The 19,457-nt window shown below is 39.4% G+C and overlaps 1 protein-coding gene across 13 annotated transcripts in view; it reads left to right on the plus strand.

Moving 5' to 3' along the window:
• The window catches only part of MCTP1 (multiple C2 and transmembrane domain containing 1), a 175,046-nt gene extending 162,275 nt beyond the window's left edge, over positions 1–12,771 (plus strand). For all 13 annotated transcript variants that reach the window (XM_083465204.1, XM_083465211.1, XM_083465210.1 and 10 more), the window contains 4 exons: positions 7,145–7,254; positions 8,487–8,596; positions 9,522–9,619; positions 10,831–12,771. In XM_083465204.1, the coding sequence (XP_083321330.1) occupies positions 7,145–7,254; positions 8,487–8,596; positions 9,522–9,619; positions 10,831–10,902 (390 nt within the window). In that variant the 3' untranslated portion in view covers positions 10,903–12,771. The remainder of the gene's footprint in view (positions 1–7,144; positions 7,255–8,486; positions 8,597–9,521; positions 9,620–10,830) is intronic.
• Positions 12,772–19,457: the final 6,686 nt, after the last annotated feature.

Below are 19,457 nucleotides of genomic sequence, written 5' to 3' on the forward strand. Positions count from 1 at the left end.
TACTGAGATCCCATTCCTGCCAAAGGAAAGGAAGAAAGAGAGGACTATCTTCCTTGTATCTCCCTTTTCTTCTATGAAAAATCTTGCAACAAAGAATACGGCTCCTTTTCCCTGTAGTGTGAAGAGATTTCAGACAAAACACTTAACCTGCATCCAATCAGGATTTGCTGCCTCTGGTTGCCAAGGGAACTTCTTTATATTCACATCATTTTAGCATAACTCAATGACTACAGTTATTTGCGGTGACTTGGTGGGAAAGCACTACTGCGCGTTGGTGACTTTTCCAGTGTTTTCTCTAGTGTTTTGGGTAAGCCTTGCTGGAGAATATCCATTATTTCTCTGTAACACATAGCTAACAGAAAATGGCCATTGTAAGGAAACGATATAATACACACACAAGTGAAACATGCACAGGAATATTGCCCATTGTCCAGAATATATAGTGAAAGTTGTTATTCATTGCATATTTGGTGAAGGATCAGTTTTCTAAAACCTAGTTCACCTTGAAGCTTTTTGCAGCAGCGACGAAACAATTCCTGAATCTATCCCATCTGTGGTGGGGAAGACCAAAAAGGAATGTTGCCTGTGTAATGTCAGAGATCAGTATCTGCCTCTGTTCTGAGTCATAATGAAAGTCAATAGTGCTCTGTACAATACATATAGATAATGCATGAATATATGCAGTGGAAATCTGGTAGCCTTCCATATTAACTTCAGTATAATATGTTGTGGTTGTGTATTGAGTATTCCTTCTGAATCTCACCTGGTACATTTTGGAGAATAAGCATGTAGACTGCAGAATATATTTATATTTATTTTTCAGGTGTGGCTTTGCTAATAATTGTTAAACTTCATCCAAAGTTGGCTAATGGGCAGAGAGAGAACTCTCTCCTGCCCAGTCTACAGTGCCATTGATCCTCATCCAAACAGCCCAAAAATCATATTAAGACCTCCAGCTGCCCTTGCTGCCTTTGTCAGCAGCTAGAAAAGACATTTATTAGGTATATGGCAAGCTAGTGCCATTAATTTTCTTTGTGTAGCTAGTTAAGAGCCCATTAAATTTCACAGGTAAAGGGAATACAGAACATGCCCTGAATTCATCTCTTTGTGGGAATGAATAGGCTGTGTATATAAATGGGAAAACGTGTTGCGTAAAATTATATGGGTCTCTGCTCATGAGCAGATTTCAGATCATATTCTATTTAGGCTAAAATTGTGCATCTTACATCCCAAGGGCTTGTTCACACATTCCTGTTAACTGTTTGATAACTGCAGCAATGACTTGTATGAGTGTATAAACCAGCAGAGAGTTAAATGCAATTTTAACATTACTAGAAATGTTGAGCTGAAGCATTTAGCTGCTAGTCATTCCTTGTAATCAAGTTACTAAGCTGATGCTGCAACAGAATAACATGGTTGCCCCAATGAAAACTGTTCAGGTAATGTGCCTGCATCTGTGAATCAGCCCTAAATGTCTGGAATCTGACAAAATGTCTGTAGCCATCTAATCTTCAGCAAACCTGCAAGCATCTTAGGGGGGGGGGTGTTAATAAAGTTGAAGCAAGCTACTAGGCTTGAGAAGAACAGATACACACACACACACACACACACACACACACACACTTTTGAGGGATGGGGGGGAGAAAGTGCAGGAGGCTGAATATGTTCTGTCTTCCACTCCTGTTCCAAGGATCATAAAAATTTCACAACCCTCCCCCGCCCCGTTTACTTAGCATTGCTGTGCCCTAGATCTGACAATATATACCTCCAGTAGCTATAATGAAATCCATGGAAAGGAGGCACAAAGAATCGGGGGGGGGGAGGGGGGAGGAAGACATCAAATGATGGCAGCTTTTATTCCCTGCTGTTGAACTGAAAATGGGTAGATAGTTTGCAACCAAGGCTGGGGGGGAAAGCATTTAAACTTTATTTACAAGACAATAAATAATACAAAACCTACCTGACAAATACTGGAGATGAGTGCTGTCATTGAATTCTTATATTGTAGCTGGTGATATTTTCTTTGAGACTCACTGAAATGAGCCATAAGTACTATTTTGGGGAGGAAAATGTTTTTACAGAGGCCCAAACAGTGCCATTGTTGCGGAAACATTGTGTGTTAGATGTGCAGTCAAATTGCTTGCCTTTATCCCATTTACGTGATGTATTAACTCCTCCGTTTATACACGGGGATATCAGATTTGTAGATTCAGACATTGTAGAGCTGCACATCTTTGTCCTGGCCTTTGTCTGATCCACCTTGCAAGGATTGCCGCCATAGATAGTTTACTCTGAGATCTAAATAGTGACGCGTTTAAAACACACAATAAGAGCTTAGTTTGGAACAAGGATTTCACCTCAAATCTTAACCTCCATGCCAGCATTAGCAAGATGTGATTTGTGGGGGTCCCAGCCTGAGCACGTTCATGCCCCTTGCTAGGAGATTCCTGCATTGTAGGGGATTGGACCATAGCTGTCAACTTTCAGATTGAAAATAAGAGATCAGCAGCCTCACCTGTCCCGAGGACAGTCTAGGGGATATCTAACAATCTGGGATAGCAGTGGGAAGCAGCAGGAAACGGCGCTGGAATAAGGGAATTTCCCACAAAAAAAAAGGGAAGGTTGACAGCTATGGGTTGGACTAGATGTCCCTTGGGTCCCTTCCAGCTCTAAGATTCTGTGATTCTATGAAATGCCAGTCTATGTGCTACAAGAACTTTTAAAAATATTTGCATGACAATGCTGCTAGAATTTTCTTAAATTCAGATGGAGCTGACTGAAGTGTCATATCACATTAAGGAAAGTAAACTATATTCCAATTCCAAAGACTTAATTTTCAGACATATTACTCCCTCCAATATTGAACTCTGGTAGAGAGCAAACAGGATAGGAGGCAAAAGGGGAACCACTGAGAAACAGGTGAGATGTACCGGTATTTACATACTTGGATGAACTCGTATGGTGAAGTCTAGAAGATTTTGGTTTTTTAAAACGCAACAGGGAGAAAAAGCACACATGCCTAAAACAATTCATTGGGGGGTGGGGAGTAGTTTGGTGTGTTTGAGACACAGCTTAAAATGTGCTAGAGGGCACACGAGTGACTTTTTTGGAGCCCGAAACAGGAGCAGTCTGGATGTAGTTGGACAGCAGCTCCTGTTAATCTGTGGCATGGACCACATGGGTTGACAGGGGCTGGAGTCCCAATGATTTCTGGGACGCCACAGGTTCCTCACCCGTGTGTTAGGATGTGAGGATGCACTGCAAGATTTTAGGCTACAGATTACCAGGGAGCAAGCCCATTGAACACAGCTGAATTTACTTCTGAGTAAAGCAAAGCTGTATAAAGTTGTGTTCTTTACTGCGTAATCTCAGATGCCATTTTTCAGACTCTTTTAACCATAGGATTCTTTCAGAATTAGAATAAACAAGTAAGGACTTAATCCTTGCAGCAAGATTTTGCATCTTCATAAACATGGCATTTAGAATATATCCTGCTCCCTTCTTATAGATTCAGAAGACTGAGATCTCTGGTTGTTTACATTTCTGATTGGTTTTTTTCAGAGTTCTGTAGTTCCCATGGCTACAAAGGCCATTTCAAGAACTCATAGATTCCGAAGCCATGCTGATAGAATTCTGCAAATTTTGTTTCCACTTCCCCTCCACAGAAATTCTGCCTCTGGTGTGTTTTCAACATGCGTCTGGGACTAGATCTTCAAATCAAACCCTGAATTAAATGTTTCCAAACAGAAGTAACACTTCATTCAGCTATCATGACATTAAGTGCAGGCTAGAAATATGCATCTGACTATTACAACAGGTCCTCCAGCTCTCAGTGACATATGTCACTCTCTGGAATGCTCTGTGTCTGAAAAAACGGCCTAGAACTTTGTGAACTATCTGGTGCGGCAGGCCAAATTCTGTCATTAAGGGGGGGAAAGAGCCTGCACTAGATGGTTTTGGTTTTTTTCAGCAGGTAGCCTTTCTGTAAAATCACAAACTGCTTTTGAAAACTTTCCTCCATTTCATAAGCAGTTTGCCGAATGGGGAGTCTACCCCAACCAGCCAGTTAGGAGCCCTGCTTGGCCTCCCAGAGGAGAGGGCAAAAGCAAATAATGTTCATCACTTTTTGTTCTTGCCTTTTTAATACATTAATATGTTTTGAGGGGAAATCATGACCTGCTGATTTATTTATGAGTAACCGAAACGGCAGAAGATTTTTCAGAATCTTGACAAAACACCCATCTTGAAACTTGTACTGTATTGGATTTAGAATTATTTGGGTAGTATGTGGAATCAACAAGGTCTATCTATTTTATTCTGCTATGTAGCATATTATACCACCTTATAAAAGTTACTGCAGAGTAGTTAAAGGAACAAAATTTTACTCCACACACTGAATCCCTTTAGATTTTTGTGAATTCCAGACAAGCAACAAGATTAACCTGACAACTCTAATACTTAATTCCAATCTGCTCCCCTGTAAAAACAAACAAAAAACCCCCTTGTTTTTGTTAAACTAACCACACACAAACATACAATGAAAATTAAATAGCTGTAAAACTGTTGTTTGCACTTTTACCCAGTATTTAAAAGACAATTATTTCCAGAAAGTTGGCACTTGTAACCATACAGATGATAAAATTGATTCCAGTTACAGTCCATCTTTGTTTGGACAGGAAATACCAGTAGTGTTTGAAAAATGGATTATTAAGGACTTTTGGTTCGCTGAAGGTGGCTCACACAGCAGCGTACTAGGAAAAAGTGTAGCGTTTCTCCTGCCCAGATTATTTTCTCTGCAAATCTTTGGAACAGGAAATAAAAAACAGCTAATGGTTCATGGGGCATGTGGAATTAGTTTAAGCAAACCTCAACCCTTCTCCTTCTGGCTGCCTCCTCTTTCCTATGCTGTTTTGTCTATGCTTGCCTCAGAATATGTCAACAAATTTCCTTTAAGCTCCAAAGAGGAGTGAGCAGTGGGAATGCAGGCAGTATAGTGGTCCTTTCCATTAAGGGGGAAAATTTAGAACAGATGTGCATTCAAGAAGGTACAAGTTGGTCTTGTTAAAATATTTGTAAAGAAAAATAGCTTCAGGATCTTCCAAATAAATCTCTATTGAGCTCTAGAGATATAAGAAAGGGGTATGGTTTTTGTTATTCTGATAGCATTCTTTCCACACAATACTTGATGATGAATCAAGATACACTTAGATCTGGGAATCTAAACTGAAGAGGCATAAGTAGGAACAGAAAACAGTTGTGACTTGAGGCTGGATTATTGTTTACTTAGTAGTTAATGAACAGAATAATTGTTTCATGGTTCTCTTATATCATCAAATTTGCTGGAAAGAATGCTGCAGCAGCAAAATGACTAATTAAAATAAAATCCTATATATCCTAGAGGTCTACAGCTTTGGATACAACTACACAACCATGCTTACTATATGTAGGATTCCTGGATGAGGTTTTCCCTTAGGAGATAAACACTTAGGAAATATCAGGGTATCGTTTGATGTATGTTATCCAAGTGGCATAGATCATTAAGAACAGGGTTTTGGGGCTAATATTTTCACAGGGACAAGGGAAACACAGTGACCATTGCAAAGTGTTTTTTAAAAAATGCATTGTCATTTCTAAGCATGAATGGCATCCAAATGTATATTGAATCATTACAATTAGTTCAGTAATATTTTGGGTACTTAAATGCTACCTGATGATTCATTCTTCCAGTTCAATTTCTAAAGAAAAATGGTGCAAAAAAATGAAGCCAATATTATTTAAATAAACTATTATGTATTAGACCTTAAGACATATTGAAACAGAACAGAACTTTTCTTTTTTTGTAATGTAGCTTTTATTAATTTTCATATTTAAACTGTTTAACAAGGTTGCATTGAGATTAATCTTTGTTTACAGTAGAGCATATGGTGTGAAACAATTACTTAAAAATAAAAATAAAACAACCATAAACATTCAGATAAACTTTTCTGAATATATTAACAAAGTTGTGGCAAAGTGTATATACCAAAATTATTACGGTTACTACAGAGAACATAACTTTTATGATACTCCTTGCAGTTTGGTCTTGTCATGTCATCGGTCTCTGAACATTTTTAAAGTTTGCATGTTGTGTGTTTAAAACATGCTGTGCATTTTTAAAGCTTTTATCATCCCAACTAATGATTTGGCTCCATGTTTTGGACATAGAGTTTTGAAGTTGGGGAAGAAGGAGAGAGGAACAGGAGGAGCTCAAGCTTCTACTCCCAAAACCCTATCCAGTCCTGCTCATGACATCCGTGGGCCTTTAACAAATATTAATATGTTTTAGGCTTCATTGGAATGTCAGTTGATATAGTAAGGCATATCATAGGTCAACGGCGAAAGTCAATTAGTCTTATTTGTCTTAGTTTGCCAAATCAGTCATTTTGTACCATGAGTCCACATTCTAGTTTATTGGCCAATTATGTTTTGCCCATTTGACATCATGGCAAACCATGTTTTGTCTGCACTGAGCCATTGTGTATCAAGTACTGAAGTTAATTTATCTCCAAAATGTGTACTTTTACTTCCCTATGATTAAGAACAACATACCACCACTCTTTTCTAATACAGTGGGGGAAAGGCACAGAAACATTGCCGAACCCTGGAAAATTGAAGTGCTTGTCCTTAGAATCCAGGTGTGTCTGGTTTCTTACTTCACCAAAGAAGCTTTTATTATCTTGAAATGTAGATATACTCCTGTCAGCAGCAGAAAATGCATTTCAGAAATGTGAGCTGGTAATATACTGATACTTATCTCTTACCAAAGTGCACAGGATATGAAATTGGCATCCTGAACATATAATAATAATAATAAACCAAGTTGCTGAATTATTGGAACATATATCTAAGAAACTGATACAGTGACAGATGAAGGTAGCCACTATTGCATACTCGTTTTATATGCCCTCTGTGCACACAGTTCAAAGTACAGGAAAATAACCAATTCCACAATGTGTGTGTGATACACACACACACACACACACACACGTACAGACAATTTTAATGGTGGCCTCCATGTGTTTCTAGGGAAAACTGTAATAATTCCAGTATGACCAGCAAAACTTGCCTTTGATTGCTGATTTGGCCTCTTTCTCATAATCCTTAGGACAGTGAAAAGAAAGGATTTATGAATAAGCTCTATGCCATCCAGGAAGTGTGTGTCAGTGTCCAGAACATCCTTGATGAAGTGGCTTCCTTTGGAGAAAGAATAAAGAAGTGAGTGTTGACACACTGGGGCTCAGTTTCTCTCAGATGGTGTTCACATGCCTGTGTTTCCCCAAGGAAGTTATGAAATGTTACCTGTTTTAATTTAGACAAAAAACATTGTTATGATGTACATTGCAAAATAACATTATACATGTTTTGCCGCTGTTTGTAATTTTTATTGGGATTTTACAAAAAATATTTAGTACAGAACAGAAATAGCAGTGCATCTCTGAAGGAAGAAATAATTCTGAGTCATAGTTCATAGGCTTAACACTTTGTGACAAGAGATACCATGCAGATGGCCAAGCTGCCCCTGACACTCTTGAGAATAACTGGTACTCTGTATCATCCTGCCAGATGGCAAGAGCACATTAGGTGCTGATGTGGGGCAAATAGGTTATTTGTATGGGCTCTTGGGCAACTTCAGCGCAAGAGCCTGAGAACATGGGGTGGGTAGAATCAAAAGGATTTCAGAGACTTACACCCATTCCTAAAGAACTCACTTGAAAGCAACACTGACTGATTTCAATGAAAATGGGTGTGTTTAAAAATCAGAGCCTTGTGCAAGGGCAGCTGGTTGTGTTTTGTCTCTCCTGCCTCTCCCACGGCACCGCCATCAGCACCTGTTTGGGGCAGGATCTCACCACGCTCTGAGCGGTGAGAAGTTTTAGGGGTTCCTACGTGTGCCCTGTGTTGTTTTTATTGGAATGAAGGTAACTGGAGACTTCTGGCATGTATGTGAAATCAGGTTTATTTATACAGAAACAGCATAAGATGGAAGGTTCACTCATCCTACTCTGCCATTTGGTTCTTAGGGGACTCTTGCATTTCAGACTCTGTTCCAAGGCTACAAGTCTACTGTTGTCTTTCAGATGGAGAGGTTCCTTGAGGAGATGACCTCTAACTGGGGAAGCAGGGGGAAGAAAGACATAGCAAGATCACCTCTACTTCACCATCTCTTTAGTTATGCAAAGGGACATTTTCTCAACTAAAGGGAATCTGCCAGGCTAAATTTGTCCAATCAGTCTGACCTCTTCAGTAGTCTCTCTTTCTGCAGAATACAACCTTGCAACTATTTTTAAAAACCGAAGGGTCCCAGAGTATTTTATTCCCCTTCCTCATTTCATTTCATTACAATACAATACCATGTTCGATCTGGCAGTGTGTCAAATTGCTAAGAAGTTGATAGGAAGGGATGGGAGGAGACAGCATGCCTTACTTCTGTTAATTTTTTCATTCAGTACATTCAATTGGACTGTTCCGTTCTTGAGCTGGCTGGCAATCGTTGCCCTCTGTGTGTTCACAGTCATCCTGTATTTCACTCCACTGAGATACATTGTCCTTGTCTGGGGTAAGTAAAGCCTTTCTTTCCCCTCCAAACCTGTCTATGCCACATAGAACAAACTGTTTATAAGGGATGAGTTATATTGTCAGTAGTTTTCTGTATTTATGATCATGAAGCTACTACATGATGGAAACAGACAGGTTAGTTAGAAATCACAACTGTGTAAAGATTTAGACTCACCTGCAAAACACATTTTTCTTGCCCAGCATCTTAGACTTAATCATGCTATAAACATGTATCCATGAGGATTCTTCATATATCAAACTGTAGCTTTGTCTAGATATAACTCTGATTTATTTTCACCACTTATATAAAAATAGTGGCATTTCAATTTATATAGCACATTTAGGACAATATGCTTTTGTTTAGCCTTTTATCAAATGGAAATGTATAGAGGCAGTTCCTATGAACTAGCAATGAGAGGTCACCTTTAAATGAACAGAAAAAGATACATGTATATTACACAGGCTGCTTCATACATTTTTTAAAGTGTGCATTTGTGTGTATTTTAGAGCAGGAATAGCCTACATTGTGCCCTCTAGATGTTATTGGACTGCAATTTCTGCCATCCCTGACCATTGACCATGCCTGCTGGCCATGATGGGAGTCCAAAAGCATCTTAAGGACACCATGTTGGCTAGTCTTGCTTTAAAGTAACCAGCAGTGTAGAACGGCATGTGGTGAGTGAGAGTTAAAAGGTGTTTCAGTTAAACACTAAACTTGGGAGGCCTTTAGTTAGTAAAAATGTTCGTTTGATTTACTAGTTGGGACCAGAAGGCAAAATCAAAATTCCCTCTGCCCCAAGGAGGAAAGGAAGAAAAATGAGAATCATAGGAGATCTTGGCAAGAATGGGGTTGTAGCCAATTGTGTCTTAATATCATTGTAAGAGCCACTGGACAATGTATTAATATGATTTATCACTTTATTTAGGGATCAATAAATTTACAAAGAAGCTCCGAAGTCCATATGCAATTGATAACAATGAAGTACTTGATTTCCTTTCTAGAGTTCCTTCAGATGTGCAACTGGTATGCATTTGACTTTGATCTTAAACTCATTAATTACTATTATCAGGCAGTGCTAATTTCACATTTTGCCAATTTTTAATGTAATACCTTCAGTTACAGTTCTGGCAGACAGACAGACAGATATATATATAACAAGGAAGAATCTCAAAAGCTTCCATTCATTGTCTATGGATTTTGTAATAGGCATGGGTTTCTTTTGTGGGGATTTAAAAAAATAATAATCTTAAAACTAGTTCTGCATTCCAAATAGGCCTATGTATATGTCACAGAGGCCTGCTGTTTGGGGGTGGGGGCGGCAAAGCATCGCACTTGGCATGCCCCTATGCCAAATATAGAGACAATGTAGTGCCAGGCTGTTTTGCCAGGCACTCCTCTCTTCAACCATGCATAGCCTGTGGTAGCAAACAGGAAGATGAAAGCAGAAGGAACCAGCTTATAAGCAGACAACTTTGCCCAGTATTTCATAGCAGCAAGATGATCATATGGAATTGTCGCCACAATCGCTGGTGGTGGAAATTATTCTTGAACCGTACGTTGCATGATGGGGACATTTTCAAAAACGTAAGGCTGTTGCACACTCTGCACATAAAATCATATTTGCAGAAGTGTGTGTTGTCTGTTTATATAAAACATTTTCTTTGCTATGAATATTTCCATTAACTGAGGATTGAATTTGAAACTGGTTTAAAATAGCTGAAACATCAGTAGAAAGACACCTGGATACCTGCAGTTTTAAAGTTCCTGACAAGGTGGGCCACATTATTTTGAAGTTGTCAGTATACAACTGGGAGCTCTCTGTTGGTATAGCAAGAGACTCTTAATCTCAGGGTCATAGGTTGGAGCCCCATGTTGGGCAAAAGGTTTTTCCACTGCAGGGGGTTGGATTAGATAACTCTTGTGGTCCCTTCAAACTCTACAATTCTGTAAAGAAGTTTATAAAGTAGGTACTGTTCATTTTTAAAGTCGTATCCCTTGGGGGAGACTTCACTGAAGTTTCTGCCACCATACTGCATTATTTCCTGGCATTATTTTCCTTGTGTTGCTTTTCCTCCTAGCAATACATTAAAGTATTTGACCTTTGGGTGCAGGGCTCAAATAGCTTGTAGGTGTGAGAGCAAGAATACTTCCTTACTCCTTTGCATGGATATTTAAAAAAAAATCTTGTGGTTGTGTTGAGTTGAAATTTCTCTCTTAACTTTGTGTTTAAACAGGTGCAGTACCAAGAACTGAAACATGATCCTACCCACAGTCCAAGTAAGAGGAAGAAAAACAACCCTGGCTAGCCAAATCCGTGTGCTGAGGAGACCATCATCTGTTCAAGGGGAAAATAAAACTAAAAAGCTCTAGACCTAAGGAGCATTTCCTCTCTCTTAAGCTTTATTTATTTTGCCTTTTGTTCATAATGGGAAAATTTATAAATACTGTACAAAGGGATTTATCAGTGAAATTGCACTTGAAGTTGGACAGAGTTATGACGAAGGCTTCAAATTTAGTTTAAGCTGAAGTTTTGTTGGAGTCCATTTATAGCATGAATGTGAAATGGTAAGTGATATGATAGGCACACATGACTGGATAAGTAAAAGATACATTTTTAAACTCATGCTCTGGTTAATTTTTAAAAGCTAACTGAGGATTTATGCATGACCCATCCTTTTATCCAAAGAAGATCACTCTTTTTTATATTTTATACATTTTGCCAGAAGAACAGAGCAAAGGCACTTATTTGTGTGTTTCATCCAAAAGAAATAAAACTGTAATTAGACCCTGCTGCAAATAAACAAACTGACTAGGGCTTGCCTAAAAGGCAAGCTATATATACACTAAACGCAAATGTCTTACTGGAGCTCCAAAGATTTAAAGAAGTTCTTAACACTTTTATCATTCCACCACAAGACTTTGAAAAAAATATACCTGTATCTAAAATACTGCCAGGTTTATAATGGATTGCATCTTTAACTTTTTATATTGCCACTAATCTTGATTTGTACTTACTTAGCCTAGTGAAGAACCTGCATATCGTTCAGTAGTGAAAGAAATATTATCAGATTAAAACCATATTGCTTCAGGTGTCAGGCTGTGAACACCTTTTGTGCACATATAGTATGTCAATACTAAAATCTGTTTGCTTCCTAATCAAAAGGCCATTTTAAAAGCCCTTACAGCATAGCACTTGACCTAGTACTGTGGCAAATGAAAAAGAAACAATGTGGGCTGAATTTATATACCTGTTTTGTTTCTTCATTTGATTCACCTAATCAGTCCTCCTGATAGTTAAGTGCCCTGTTGCGTGGAAAGCATTTTTTAAATTGTGGCAGATGGGAATATAGTTTACATTTCAAAACATTGCCATTGCATAATGAGTGGCTAGGAATATATTCTTAAACTGTGACCAGTGGAGCTCTTGAGTTGAGTCTGTACACCTAAGGACCTTATCATGTAGTCCTTACAGAAAACCTGCAGTGGGTGTCAAAAGGACCAATTAAGAACTAATGGATTTGTGCCCTCAGGAGGAAAAGAGATTCCACACTCTTCATTACAGAACATTCATTCTGCGTGGTGGCTGCTTCCCAGATTCTATTGCACTACTTACTGTTAAAATAGTACTTTTTTTGAGAGAGAAATATTCAATAGTATATGCACAGGAAAATGTATATACATTAATTTACATCTAAAGGTATTCTTAAACTACATTTCTCATGAAAGCTGATTTTGAAAATTATTTTTATCTTAGAGATGTGTTGCTGTTTCTTACAAATGAACTATTTTGAAATTGCCTATTTATACAACATGCTTGAAAGAATGCCAAACAAGTTATGTATCTGCAGGGAAGACTTGACCCGAACATGTTCTGGTTATGTAGCCAGGTGATCGTGACTTATTCAATATGCACATGTATGCAGGTCGTGTCTCTGTTTATTGCTGATGAACAAATATGCCATTAATGAAGTCAACCTATTGAATTGTCTGTGTTAATGTTGATAATTTCTTTTAGTCTGGAATATTTTGTTCACAGTGAAAACCTGTTACATAATACATGAAGACTTTTCTCTTTATTTGTTCACTTACTATTATCTATCATTCTGTGGGCTTTTTTCCCCCCTGTACAAAATGCTGACCTAACTTATTTATGCCATTAAACTCATATGACAAACGATTGATTTACTGTGTGAAACATTACAGGATAAAGAAGAAAGAGTTCACTCTCCCATGCTCAGGGAGAGCAAATGTCCACAATTTGCATAACGGTATTGATGGGAAAACATCTATAATGACCACTTTGGATTGGGGCCAGCAATTAAAAGTAATATTGGTGACTGCTTAGAGAAGTTATTTTCTCTCCTAGAGTTATAAATGCACTTGGAATTGCTGCCTTTGGATCTCCCAAGACCCCATCTGAGCTCTTCACCTGCAGGGGGCTGTTGCCTTTTGGTTTCTGCAATGGTTAACCGGATCATAGAACCATAGAAGAGTTGGAAGGGATCTAAGGATCATCTAGTCCAACCCCTCAATGCAGGGATGACCCTAGGAAGCCCACAAGGATGACATAAAGACTACAGACCTCTCCTGCTGTTATGTTCAGTGGCACGCTGAGTACTGAGATTCCAATCAGCTACCATTAATAGCCATTAGGGCTTATCACCCATGAGTTTGTCTGATCCCCTTTTGAAGCCATCTAAACTCATGTCTACATTCTGTAAATGAACTGCATGATGTGTGCAAAAATGCCATTTGTCTGTCCTGAATATACAGTTAATCAGTCAGTTTCATTGAATGATTCCAAGTCCTAATAACAGGAGGGATAAAACCTTGTCTCCTCATTTTCTTAAAAACATCCATTTTTTTATCGGCTTCATTCCTGTTCTCGATTTGTTATATGGAAGTTCCAGCCATGTAGTAATTTTGTTTTCCCTTTCTGTACTTTCCCAGGTCTTTTTAAGATGAGGTTACCAGAACTGCACATGGTATTCCAAATGTGGACTACTCCATAAATTCATATAGAATTCAGGTGCGTGCCAAATACATATTCTGTGCTGCGTAATCATGAGACTCAGCAGTATCTTTCCATAGCACCAGGTAGAGTATCACAGCTGGACTTCAGCTGCTGAATGAGTAAATAAACCACGTTTTTCCTGCCTGAGAACATGCTTTGCCTTTCCACACATTTATCAAGGGTTACTGCTAAGTTTACAAGCTTAGAATCCATGCAAGAGAGTTTGCATGAAATAATTAGTACCAAGTTTTTCATATTTCTGTTAGTGACTTGTCTGTAAGCTGTTGATGTTCTCCTTTGGAAAGGAAACTTCTTTGGGGAATAACCCTGCCTTAAGCATCAAGTGTTTCAAGATGCTCTGTGTGATAAAATTAATTCTGGAGTAAGCATCTACACCTGTTAGTGTCCTTATTTTGATAACTCACCTCAGGCATTTTTTAAAAAGGCATTTGCTTTCAGAACCACATAAAGCTGCTTTGTAGTAGAACAACATTTGCTATAAACAATTTTAAATCTATTGAGAGAGACAAAAGAAATTTGCAAAATGTTTAGGTTTTCTGTCTACTGCTAAAATCCATTCATAACTGTAATTTTCAAATATCACTTAGGGAGAAAAATGTTCATTTTTCACAGTAGATGTTTCATGAATTACTGTTTGAAATGCAATAAGAGAGAGAGATGGAAATAGTATTTTGGGTGTTTGTGTTTTTCTTTAATCCAGTAGAGTGGAAATCAGGTCACACTTTCAAGTCACATTTTCCACAGTTCGGTCTGAAGCGATCCTTTGAGCCTGAGGTTTATGTACTTTTACTTGGAAGTATTTCCCATCAAGTTCAATAGAATTTTCATCCAAATAAGTGTATATAGGAGTACAGTCTTGATGTAGTCTTAAGTTTGCACGGCTTCAGACATGGGAGCTTTAAAGTGCAAGCAACTGCAAAGTTCTGAGCTTGGTACCCTGAGCAGACCTACAAGTTGAAACAGTGAACAAAATGAAAAAGCAACCATTTTAAACTAGCGACCAGGAATATTTGGCTAGGTCTGCAGTTTGTGGGAACAGAGAGTGCACTCCGTTCAGAAATTTGACAGGAACCATGCCCGTCAGAGTGGCTGCAATCTGCTGCCTCTTCTTATGGGAAGCAGAATACGGAGATGCGCCTCATCATAGCATGACTCTTCCCATTGTCACCATGCCACCCCTGTGCGGTTTTGCTAAGTGTTTTGTGATGTGTCAGATCAAGCTTCCCTCCACTTGCTTCCCTCTAGACGTTACGGACTATTTTATTTATTTGCTGCTTTTTACACCAAAGTGCCTCAAAACAAGTTATATTGTAGAAAGAACAAGGGATATTAAAACCTAATTTAAAAACAAGATAGAAAATGCCTGTGTGTTATGTATGACATCCTATGTACCACACTGCTTAAAAGGAGGGCACAAAGAGTCCACAGACATAACTGGTTACTCTCCCAATTAAAGACCAAGGGACTGAGTAAATAGAAATGCTTTTGCCTGGTGCCTAAAAACCGACAACAATGGTGCCAGGTGCTCCACAAATAGGGGGGAAACAAAGAAAGGAGGAGTGTGGCAGTGAGTGTAGATCTGGCTGAGCAGGTGGTGAAAATCACCTCCTCCACTGATGGTCCTAGCTGCCACACCCAGCAAAGCCTTCAGCTGGGGCCTACTTCAAGCTGACAAGCCTGACATGGCTGTCAATCAGTTCAGGGGGTGGGATAATAGTGAAGCCAGTGTTCTCATACATTCCCAAGCAGGAGGGGAGAAAGAGGAGGAGGAGGAACATAGCAGCAAGAATATCAGGACTGGCTGGGTAAGTGGACCAACAAAGATTCCATTTCCCACTATTGCTGACTATTGGCTATGCTGGCTGGGGCTGATGCAGGCAAAATATTGGGAGGGCACCAGGCTGAGGAAGCCTTCATCAAACTATTCAAGGTTCTTGTGCACCTCCAGGTGGTGGCTGAAGGAGGAAGCCGCTAGATGTTTTAAGGTGATATGCACTGCAGGTGGACAGGTCTTGGCTTGCCATTAATGGATGGGTGCTTTGCAGCACATCTGAAACAGTGGCAGACTTGGGGACAGGGAAGAGAATTAAGCAGAAGTTCAAACTTTCTGAGTAGCCGGTAGTCTCTTCCTGTCCCTGTTCTCTCTCACACACCGCACACTGTCTTGAGAGCTTCCTGTAATGATTATGAATGTAAACATAGTCTGTTAACTGATGATTGCAAACAAAAATACTCATAATAAGGATGTTGTTAGGTACAGTATTAAAGCAGAGATGCTAAGAAAAGTTTCAAACAGTCAAGAAAAGCTGTACTCAGCTTGATCCTGCAAGCAGCTGCCCCTTTCCCCCAACCAAGAATGGGGAAAACTGGTGGAAAACGTTATTAAAGATTAATTTATGAAGCAGATAGAAGAACCAGTCTAGCTGAAGCAGATTAAGCATGGCTTCTGCAAAGGCAATTCCTGCCTCACAAATATATTTGTATTTTTTGAGGGCATATGAATCAGAAATGGTGAACTGCAGGCTTCCCAATTTGGCTCTTGCAGTTGTTTTCCCCAGATCATGTCCACCTGCCCCACGCTTGATAGAGGCAGTTGGATCGGATCTTGTTTGTGTTTTTTTAAATGTATTTTTATTAAATATTTTCTTGATTTACAAAGGTATGTGCAATGTCTCTCATATTTTCCCCCCCATGTAACAATTTTTAAAATATTTTTTTACAAATCGGTTTCATTTGTTGAGACATTAGGAAGAATAGGGGGAGAGGTGGAGGGGGAAAAATATGAGTGGGGTGGGGTCGGGTGGTGATGTTTCTATTTTACTTAATATATGTGGGGTTTTGTGTCAGCGTTGCTTGTGCGGGTTCTCTGCTGTTCACTTGTGTTCCTTTGGTGGTGAGAGAGGTTGGGGTTGGCCTAAGGTGTGGTTGTTCATTTGTGGTTGGCTGTAGTGATTTTTGTTTTCATGTGTGAGTGGGGTGGGTGTTTTGGATCAGGTTAGCCATATTGATTTGTATGCTGTTGATGGATTTTTGTCGTTGTCTTGTTGGGCTGTGTATGTGATAAAGGGGAGCCATACCCGGGTGAAGGCATCTTCTTCTCTTTGTCCCCGTGTCAGTTTCAGTTTATTGGTTAATTTTTCTAGTAAGGCTGTTTCCCATACTATTTGGTACCATTGGTCCATGTTTATTCCTGACAGGTCTCTCCAGTGTCTGGTTATGATGTTTCTGGCTGCTGAGAGTACGTGGGTTCTGAGTTCTTTGTGGCGTAAGTGGGCATTGTTGGAAGATGTTTAGTAGGGCCATTTCTGGGGTGATTTCTAATATTTGCTTGGTTATTTTACATATTTCTTGTATGACTGTTGTCCAGGATAGTTGGATTTTGGGAAACTCCCACCACATGTGGAGGGGGATCGGGTGCTTGTTCAGCCAATACTTAGTGAAAGCAACATTGTCACCCCCACCCATCCCCATTAGCTGCATAGGGAGCTCAATCCTCCTTGGCTTGTGTGCAAAATCATCAAATTTCAGATTTCAAAATTTGAGGCTTTTTCATTTGCAGAAAAACAAGAGGAGACATAATAGAGGCATAGAAAATTAAGCATGGTGTGGAGAAAGTAGCTAGAGAAAAGTTTTTCTCCCTCCCTCATAACATTATAATTTGGGGGGGTTCAATTAAGCTGAATGTTGGTAGATCCAGGGCAGAATTAAACAAAGGATTTCTTCATGGTTAAACTATGGAATTAACTCCCACATGATGTAAAGCCATCTGTCTTATCCTTCATTAATTTGTCTATCAATGGCTACTGGCTCTGTTCTGCCTCCTCTGCTGCAGTGAAATAAGTCCCAACTTGGATTGTCATTTGAAGGAAAATGCTTTGGGGCTCAAGTTACGCAAAATATATTCCTCTGCCTATTTTTGTAAGACTATTCGTCCCCGTGTGAAAGGGAGGGAAGGGGTAATTGGTTGCTTTCAAAAGATGGACGAATTAAAAGTAATTCTAATTTTACCTTTTTAAATGCAAGGTTGCTGAGGGTGGTTATTTTCCTTCCCCCTCCTCTTTTAAAAACCTAATGAATGACAAACTTAATGCCACTTCAAGCAACTTTTCTGGGATGCAATACCTCTGGGAATGGCACCTTGTCATGACACAGCATCATTCCCAGGAGCATTCTGGGAGGAAGGGGAAGAATGGCCACAATGTGGCCGCAGGTTTATGCCACTGCTCTAGCGCAGCCATTAGATGTGGCAGCCATTATTTTGTGGATTACAAATGTGGGCAAAATGTAATTGTTCATGCTGCAGGGCTCTAAGCAAGAGCTGAAACTAAAATTCTTTTGTAGCAATCACAAAGTCGCAATAGGGTATGCTCATTCCGTCATTTCTCTATTAAAACATAAAAGGTGCTGTAATTTTCAGGCAATGATCCAGGAGAGCCTCAGGAATTCAAAGTCAAGCCTGAAAACCTGTTTGTAACCAATGTTGTTTTCCTTTTAAATTGGTTAATTCTGCATTCCTGAAACGTTGTAAATAGCCATCTGCATGAACATCTGTTCTAAACCTCTCCTTTAACTATGCACTAGTGGTGAAATCACTACCATCACATCATGCAAGAACTTAAGATGAAATGACCATTTAGTCCAGCCTCCTTTTCTCCGAAGGAACCACTAGTTGTCCACGACAGCCCCACAAGCCAGACATATGTGCAACAGCAGTCTCTCGTGCTTCCTGTTAAAATATAGTCATTGTGACTAGTAGCCATTGTTAGGCTTATTAATCAAGAATTTGGCAACACCTTTTCAAAGCTGTTCAAGCTGAATTCCATTCTTTAACAATGCAGTATGCAAAGAAGTACTTCTGTTCTCCCAACATTCTGCTTCTTTGGATTGTCCCATGTTGCAGAATTATGGCATCTAGAATCTAGGAGATGGGAGAGAGAGAAACTTCTTTCTATCCACTTTCTCCAAAACATGCAGATGTTGCTGGACCACAACTTTGACATCCCTGGCCATTGGCTATGCTGGCTGAGGCTGATGAGAGCTGGACTCCAGCATCTGGAAGGCAGCCAGTTCCCATTCCTGAAGTAGTCCTTAATCACACTCCATCATGCTCCTGTATGTGAACTCTCTCCCATCGATTTATATGACTGCAAACTGATTATTCATACATTTCCTTTCCTTTTCAGCATTGTAATTGCTGAAATACTGATCTTGACTCCTATATTGTGTGGGTGCAACCTTCTCCACACAGAGGGCTATTGGGAAGCATCTCTTGGTTGGCTGGAGAAACAGGACATTAGATCTTTTCTCTGTCCTCCTCAATCTAGGCAGCTTTTCACTAACATCCTGGAAGCATTGCATACTAGAGCCAGCAGTCCCAAATAGCTAAAATGCCACCACATACTGTTGAAATTCATCTCCCATGAACCATTGTTAGGGATAATGGAGCATTTCACTTAACAATATGTTTAGAAAAACTGGAGCCATCACAGCAAGTATTAAATGAAAAAGCCATAAAATGAGTGGAATGCAGTCCATCTGGTTATAAAGCTTCTTTGGGGATAGAATATTTTTTTGCTATGGACTCAGAAAGCATCATGATGTAGCCTGTCTTTGAAAGGATAGCAAACCTAAGGATGGTTGGAACTTCTTGTAGGCAAACAGGTCAGTAATAGTTCAAAGGCTTGTTTCCTACACCTACTTCAGCTTTGCTGCAGTACCGCATACTTTCAAAAGCAGGGTTTTTTATGAATTTGCCAAGGGTAAAAAAAGTCTTAATTTAATAACAGGAGTGAACTCCCTATAAATACATCCATGACAGAGCCTTTG

The sequence above is a fragment of the Podarcis liolepis genome (assembly GCF_965112155.1).
Source record: "Podarcis liolepis genome assembly, chromosome: 11".
Taxonomy (NCBI): Eukaryota; Metazoa; Chordata; class Lepidosauria; order Squamata; family Lacertidae; genus Podarcis; species Podarcis liolepis.